The sequence below is a fragment of the Neomonachus schauinslandi genome, chromosome 6, assembly GCF_002201575.2.
Source record: "Neomonachus schauinslandi chromosome 6, ASM220157v2, whole genome shotgun sequence".
In the NCBI taxonomy this organism is placed as follows: Eukaryota; Metazoa; Chordata; class Mammalia; order Carnivora; family Phocidae; genus Neomonachus; species Neomonachus schauinslandi.
Genome location: NC_058408.1, coordinates 55,471,031 through 55,479,406, shown reverse-complemented (window position 1 = coordinate 55,479,406; position 8,376 = coordinate 55,471,031). Strand labels below are relative to the sequence as shown.

Genomic DNA, 8,376 nt, shown 5'->3' with positions numbered 1-8,376 from the left:
TGGAAGGAATTTTTTTTTTTTTTTTTTTTTTGCTCCTGACTTGAACATAGGGTGACTTTTTCATTTTATTTTTTGGTGTGGATTATATCCTTGGACCGCGCCGGACTTGGCCTCAGGAAAGCAACGGAGGCTTTCGAAGGCTGTTGGTGCAAAACGCTCTGCTCTGCAGAAGGGGGTCCCCCGCCCTCTTTCCAATTTTTTTTGTCCTTCCCCTCCTTCTCTCTCTCTCTCTCTCTCTCTCCCCCCCCTCTCTCTCTCTCCCCTCCCCCCTCTCTCTTCCCCACTCGGCTCCTCTCCCCCCCTCGCGCCCACAGCGTTTGGTGTTGATTCGAGCGGGAAGAGGGGGGTGGGTGGGATCGGAGGGGGAGACCATGACCTCCAGCTACGGGCACGTTCTGGAGCGGCAACCGGCGCTGGGCGGCCGCTTGGACAGCCCAGGCAACCTCGACACCCTGCAGGCGAAAAAGAACTTCTCCGTCAGTCACCTGCTAGACCTGGAGGAAGCCGGGGACATGGTGGCGGCGCAGGCGGACGAGAGCGTGGGCGAGGCCGGCCGAAGCCTACTGGAGTCGCCGGGACTCACCAGCGGCAGCGACACCCCACAGCAGGACAGTGAGTGAGGGACGAATGCCCGCGGGAGTGTGTGTCCGGGACCGGGGGCCAGGGTACCCGCTGGGCGCCTGGAGCCCGCCCGGACCAGGGGAGAAAGTCGGGGGCCAGGAGAGGTGGTGGCAGTGGCCGGAGGAAGGGCCAGTCACAGACAGGGAGGAAAGGATGATGAAAGGAGGGATCTGCCCGGGCGGGCAGAGCCCGGGCGGGCGCTGCAGGGGAGGCCCCGAGGCCCTGAAATCGGGGTTGGGGACTCTGTCCTCCGCGGACTCTCGCCGAAGCCGACTGGGCTGCCCCTCAGTCCCCGGCGAGCACGGCTGTCAGGTCTTCCTGCATGAGGGACAACCGGGCTGGCAGGGAAAAGGTCGCAGAGGGTGTAAAGTCGGGGAGCCTTCCGTGTTTGGGAAGGCAGCGGATTAAAAATGCCGAATTGGGTCGGGAGGGCTTCTCCCGCGTCGCGAGTGTGGGTTCGGGGGCAGGCGGGCGTAGAGGCGGAGGGCACCGCGCACAGTAGCCAGACCCGCGCGACTCCCGCGGCACACCGAGCGCGGGCTCCGAAGGCCGGGGCTTGCGGGAGGGGCCGCGGTGGAGCGTCCAGCCCCAGCAGCCAAGCTGCTCTCTGTCTTCTGCTGTTGCCGCCCTCCACCTGCAGATGGGTTTGAGACCCCCGGCAGAATCAAAGGCCTGTGCCTCGGGAAGACGCGGGCGAAGCAAAGGGAGTGTCCTTTGGGGTGAAACCCGAGCTCCCGCCCCGCTCCGTCCCGCACAAGAGAGATGCGCGGGGGAAGTGCGGGCTCCAATGCCGAGCCTGGTGTCACATTCGACGAGCTCTCCCTATTGGCCCTCAGACCTCCGGAAAAGTCCATGCAGTCTCCCTTTCCCATCCTTCCCGACTGATATCGCGCCCCCATGGAAATCTCCCCTGGCGTTATTAACCGTACCTTAAAAGGTGACTCCCAAGTGTATCCATACGTTCTGGAGTCTGTAACAGACCTGTCACCGGAATCATCCCAGGTGACATGGGGCTTGATATTTTCTCCTTGAGATTTCAAGAGTCTGAACTTGGCTGGAAGTTTTTAAAACGAGGCAAATTCTTTTCCATTTCATTATTTGTAGACTGTTATTTTGTTCAAATTTGGAACCTCTGGAAACAGGAGACCCCGCCGGCATGCCATCATTTGAAAAAAAAAAAAATTGCCAATATCAGACTCTCAGGAAATAGATAGACAAAGCAAACAGGACCCAGAAACAGCTGGATGCAAGACCCTGGCAAAGCCGTGGGAACCCAGCATGCCTCAATGAAACAGGCGGCAAGGAGAGCCCCTCTCTCTGGCAGGCCACCTGCCCCTTGCCCAGTTTCCTGGGTCCAGACCTAGAATCCCCTCAGGGTGTTTTTGTTTTTGTTTTTGTTTTTGTTTTTAGCCAAAATCGACCTGGGGTCAATCCACCCTAGGTATTCCCAGAGGCAGAAGGCGATGGGGAATTTAGACTGAGAGTAATCTGCCCTGGTCTGTCACTAGAGAAAGGCGGCCAGTTCTGAGGAATGAAGACCTGGTGTCCCCAAGTCCCAGGTAATGGCTGGGCACAGACGCAGAGGCTTCCTTGTTGAAGATATTGGTGCTTGGGGGGGGGGGGGGGGGGCGTTGTTCATACTGCAGCATGAGTTAATTGTTTGCGTAGACACTTTGAACTCCAGGAAAGTGCACAGCAAAATAACATGATTGCTTTTAAACATTTTACTAGGGAAAATTTAAATATGTAAAGCATAGGGAGAATAGCGTTCGGAATCTCCAAGTGCCTAGCACCCAGCTTCACTGATTTCTGCACCTTCTGCTGGTCTTGTTTCGCCATGGTTAATTATTAATTGCAACATTTATCACTGTTCGGAAAACTGGAGGCTGCACCCACAACAGAAAACAGGGTCGTGAAGAAACTGCTGCGTAAAGGACCAGGGTGGGGCGGGAGAGACCAGCCAGTGTTGCTTTACCCCTAAAACAAGCAGAGGGATGTGAAAAGCAGGCCCAAGGCCGGTGGCCACAGCAAGCCCCGGCGGCCAGTGCCGCCCCATGGGCACAGCATACTACAGGGCTGGAGGGACGCCGACCGTTCCTGCCCTTTGGCTCCAAGGAGACGCCACCAGAAGGGAGCTCGGGGTTCGTGGTGGCCTTTTAGTGCGAATGGAAGGAGACTGGACTATGGAGGCCGGCTGAGAAGCACCCTCGAAGCTGAGGCGGAGGTGGCCCACAGTGGCGGGGAGGCGGCCCAGGGTTGACTCCTGTGAGACCCAGGCCTGGTGTGGCTGAGGTTGCACAGTGCACGTGGTGTCCGCCCTGGTGCTCAAGGACAAAAAAAGGGCAGCGGGTGAAGTTGGGGACCGTGTGTCCCGAGGGAAGGGGATGAAATCTCCGGGTACCTGCCCGCTGCATTCTGGAGCACACACATCTCCAAGTTGCAAGGAGTAAGGAGGCCTAGTGGGGAGTGGGCCCAGAAAGGAAATTAAGGTAGAATACCAGCCAGGAAGAGGATGCTTAAGGAAGGATGGTCGACAGTTCAGAAGGAGGTAGCAGAAATGCAAACTGAGGTGATGGGGACAGAGTGACCGACACTTGGGTTTCTGAAAGTAGCAGAGAAACACGCTAGGCCTTGCTTTCTTGAGATGGCTGGGGCCTATTCTAACAAATAGTTGTTGCTTTTAGAAGCAATGTTCCCTAAACCTCCTCACTCATCTCTGAGATGACAATAGGAAGGACTGGTAAGTGGGGCGATAGTGTCCAGGAGGACCCTTGTCCTTAGTCCTCGGGCCCCCATCAAGGGTTGCGGAGGGAGCTGTTTTGAGCTACTTGAGTGAGGACCGGTGGGCCCTGCTAGGCTTCCAGTCTGCAGTGGACCGTGAGGCTCAGACTATGAATCGGAGAGGGGAGGAGAGGAGAGAAGAGGAGTTTTCCGGCATCAGGACTAACGCGGAGCTCGGAGCCTGAAAGGGGCACCAAGAATCAGGTGCCCCTTGCAGCCTGCTGGGAGTCTACCCCAGAGGGGAAAACCATAATCTCCTTTGGAAGAGATGGGAAACACATAAAAGACATGGTTTACTCTTCCAGCTATATGGAAACATGTCCTCCCTAAATTTTCTTTTCAGCTGAAATTAATAAAACAGGTTCCATCTACACTAATCCTGCAAATTTTCCAATTACCACCTGGGCTGACCTTAGCATGGTCGAAAGCGAGAGCTTCTTGCTAATCTCCCTCACTCCTCATCACAATTCTGTTTCCCCTTTGGCTGATGTTCGTTCACTTTGCTCTCTGTAGAATGATCCCTTTTCCCTTTTACTGATTTTCCCAGCCCAGTAAATGTCTCAGACTTCTGGGTTCAGATGCCTTAAGTGTTTAAAAGAAATGGTTCTTTAACAGTTAGGAATCCGGTGGCTAATGGGGGAGTGTGGAGTGTGAAGGGGGGGTAGAACAGGGTAAGCCAGGGAGAGGAAAGAGGAACAGGTCATAAAAATAGGCAGACCTACTCCTAGGAGGACAGTGCATCCCGCTGTCATTTCTCAATCTGAACTTCAGCAAACTCTTAAAAAAAAAAAAAAAAACGCCTGCCTTCCACGTTCCCAACCTCTAAATTAGTGAAACCAGATTGTCCTAATAAGACCTTTTGTTGGAAACACATGTAGTCATAAAAAGGTAGACGGAAAGTCAGTTAGACACGCGTGCACACACGCACACACTCCCAAGCCGGTACTAAGTGTGCACCGGGGCGCAGCTGGGCCCCGGGGCCTCGGCGGGTTGCAAATGCAGAACAGTGGCGCGGGAAATCGATTTGTCACAAAGGGAGAGGTGTAAACGCGGTGCGATGGAATTGCCCGCCCAATCCTCCCTCCACACTCTTCTGGCCCAGCTCCGCCAACTCCCCCACCCCCACCACCACCCCAGAGGTAAGCCCGGGGGAGCGGGAACATTCTCTAGGGTGCTCCCTAGTTGGAATACACCTCAGAATATCAATTTCCCTGGAGCTTCAGCTTTTGTAACACCTAGGGCGCCAGGAATTTCTGCAGCACAACCTTGGGGCCCCAGAGTCGGTGCTGGTACTCTGAATTTGGGCCTCAATTATCTTGATTCAAAGGGGAGCCAACGAAATATATCATTTTAAGGGTAGCCTGGAAGTTTTTTCTCTTTATAGGAGGCAGTGAAATCCAGGATCAAGGTAGGTCACTGAGTCCCCATGGTCGCATGTCAAGTTCAGAGAAGAGGTGGTAAATCTTGTTTATCTTACAGGCAGGGGCAGGGCGCTGGATGGCCTCCTCTTCATATTTTGGAAAAAATGGACTGTCTGGTGACTCCCACCCTCCTGGGGTAGAAGGGCAGCTTGGAGTGTGAAGGTCAGGGATCTGGGTCCGTATTAGTCGCAGGCCCCAGGCAGCCAATACTCTCTGGGGCTCCAGATCGCCCAGCTCTAGAGGACGTGAGCCCCTGCCTCCGCCCACCCCCCTTCATTTCTCGGACGGAGCCCTTTCCGAGACTCGGGAGCGCCCTGCCGTACCTTAGGTGTCATGTAGCCGTGCATTTTGGCACAGCGGCTTTAACAGTTCCCCACATGCTTAGGTCAGAACATAGGAGCATCAGGCGGGCAGCCGTGGATCACACGGAGCCCGGCAGTTCCTTCCTCTTCCCAGGGGCGTCATTTTAGATTTTACAGCAGGAGTGAATAAATCATCTCCAAACCAACAAGATGTCACACACACACCCTTCCCCTGCGAAAAAACTCCAGCAGCTTCAGAACCAAGGATACCTTCCTACTCCTCTGGCTCCGATTCGCTCTGATCCGAGTTTTGAATGGCCCTCCCCGCCGGCAGCCACCTCCGAGGCCCTTTTTCACTTTTAAATGGTTATCTGTAGATTTTCAACTAGAGGTCCATTTGACTTTTATTTTAAAAGATGTGTTTCTTTTACAATTCCTCTCCTATAATACCCTGTTTACCTGCCCCCTCCTTCAGCAGGGCGCGCCAAAGGAGCAGGCCACTAGCTCCAGGAGAACTCTGCTCCCTCACAGGGGCGCCAGGGGACTCAGGGACAGGGGTGTTGCAAGTCTGTGCTCGCCTCGTGTGCACGGCGATCCCCGCGTGTCTCCTGTTCCTGGTGGGGTCAGCTTTCAACGGTTCTGAGAAAATCTATTTTTTATTCTTTGAGAGATGGAGTTAGAAGAAGCCATAGGAATCACTTTTTTTTTTTTAATTGGGGGAGTAGTATTTATAGAGAAGGAGATAAAGCTTGCGTTTTTCTTTTTCTTTTTTTTTTTTTCTTTTTTTTTTGGCAAGGGGTGGAAGAGTTTCTTGGGGAAGAGCTCTACCCCGAAGAAAAAGTAAAACTTGGGTGCTCAGCATCCTTTATTCAAACCAATTCGTAAGGTGAATCAAGAGGATTCTTGGAGTGTTCCTCTGAGCTAGAGATTAGATATTTACAGGAAATACTGGGATAAGGGGCTAACTTCCCGTGTCCACTCGGTGTCCAAACATTTACAGAACTACCTGTGAGTCCACGCCATTGTAATCTGATTAGGTGCTCTGCTTCGAATTCTGTTTTAATTTGATGCAGGGCCCAGTACCACCCCCATAGGTTTGGTGTCCTTTAACTTTCTTTTCAACAATACAAAGAGGATGTCTATGTCGACAGCATTAATTTTAATCCACAAGAATTTGGATTCTTGTAAATTCAAATAGCTTGATGAGCAGGCTAACAACACTCATTAAAAACGATCTCAAATAGAAAAACATTAATGGACAAACTGCCACAACCTCCTTTTCTCTAAATGCTGTTTCTTATTAAGTCAATAAATGCGGAGATACATTGCCAAGATATCTGAGGAGACAGTCTTTGGTGTTTGGGGGTTAGCGGGTTTGTTTTCCACCTGTAGAACTTTTTGAGTAAGATGTCTCCACCCTGGTCCTAATATTAGAAGATTCTTGGCGTGGTCATTTGTCTAATTTAGTGAGGCAGCCTTACAGAAGGAGCTGTACAGAAAATTGTGAATTATCGATTTTAGATTTAGACTTTACAAAAATCACTACATTTCACTTGTCCTGGAGCCACTTTTCTTGAAAAAAAAAATCTGGGAAGACGAGTACAAGGACAGTAGTCACTTTAAGGGCAAGGTGGGGAACAAAAACACAAACAGTGGTTGGGGAGGAAATTTTATGAGAGAAAATAAAGAAAACTTGTCAGAACAAATCAATCGCACACACAACTTCTCAGAAGAGTCCAAGGACAATCAGAATCTTAAGGATTCTGCTGCTCCTGCAAGTTCTCAGATATAGGAATAAAGTCATGACCAGAATTCAGTCCTCAGGTAATGGATATCCCAGCCCCTTTGCTGCACCATGGAATGAGAGAGCTCTAATTCCCAAGAACTTTGAGGCTTATTTTTGCTACTACTGATTTCCCCAGACTTAGCTTCAAATGAGGAATGAATTTGAAAAATGTGTATTAATTCGAATCCCCAAGATTCGAGTTATTATAAAGAACAAGGACAGGTCCTCTGGTTCCTATTTTGTCTGCTTGGAGCTATTTGCAAGCGTTTGGAAATGGTCTTCAGGGGCGGGCAAGGAGAGACTATACCGAAACTTCTGTGCAGAAATAGAGATCGCACTCGGTCTGAATAGCAGGCTCTCATGGAATCTCACCATTTTTAGGGGGTGGAGGAGGGAGGGAGTAGGGAAGAGTTAATACAGAAATTCAGTGAAGAAGAAAATTTTAACTTTTAAAGCAGAACTCGACAGTATCTTAGATTTTAATGTCCTCCATCCCGACTGGAACAAAGATGCAAACACCCCTTCCCCACCTCAGCCCTTGTCCTCCCAGATCCAAGGGCATTGAGGTGCAACTCTGGGCAGGGTGGAATGTACCCGCGAGCTTTGCCAGACGTGCCTCTGCTTGCCTTCTCCTACCGAAAGGGGGCGTATTCCTCCTAGGCCTGGGAGGGACCTACCCTGCCTTCAGAAAACTTGGGACTCTGTCAGGAGAGCGACACGCTGGAAGACCCTTCTATACAAGTAGCAAAAGATAGGAAATATCCATGTCATGAAGACACTCCAGGGACTGCATAAATATATGCTAGACACGCATTTTAACAGAAACATGGAATTAGCTTGCAGGCTTGCTTTTGAAATGAGGGTGCTCAGGATTCCAGGGCGAGCAGGAATGGGGAGGGGCGCTCACCCTGTACTCCCTAGTGGGACTAGATTACCCTGGGTCAGTGGGTGCTAGGGATGGTGCCTGGGAAGGAGAGCGTTTGTCTCTGTGGAGGTGGGCGAGACATTTCTGCATGTAAACTCCGGGTGCTTGAAGAAGGAGGGGTAGATTGGAGAGCTAGAGTGCAGCATGTTAGGAACGGCTGCAGACACCCACCCTCATCGGACCCCAATCTTCACATAGGGCAGACCCTGGCCATCCTAGAGGTAGGCCCTGGGCTTAGGGATACCCTCTTTCCTTCAAAGGAAGGACAATAGCTACCCCAAGTCTTGTGTGGGCTAAGACAGTGGCTTCCACTCATCCTCCCTTTTTTGGGCAAGAGTTTCAAGTGATTTACAGGACATATGAGGAAAATTCTTAACCCCCTTCTGTAAATCTTGGGATTTTCTACTTCTCTCCCTACCACACCCTGAATTTGGAGGTCAACAAGGCAAGGCAACAGTGGGAGCAACAAACTGGCAGAATGAATACTTTGTCTTCTTCGTAGAGTTGGTGGTTAATACATACCTTCCAAGATCATCTGAG

General features: G+C 51.4%; 1 protein-coding gene across 2 annotated transcripts in view; it reads left to right on the top strand.

Annotated features, from left to right (window-relative positions):
- The first annotated feature begins 369 nt into the window (after positions 1-369).
- PRRX1 (paired related homeobox 1) overlaps positions 370-8,376 on the top strand; it is a 73,556-nt gene continuing 65,549 nt past the window's right edge. For both annotated transcript variants that reach the window (XM_021682642.2, XM_021682643.2), the window contains exon 1: positions 370-612. In XM_021682642.2, the coding sequence (XP_021538317.1) occupies positions 372-612 (241 nt within the window). In that variant the 5' untranslated portion in view covers positions 370-371. The remainder of the gene's footprint in view (positions 613-8,376) is intronic.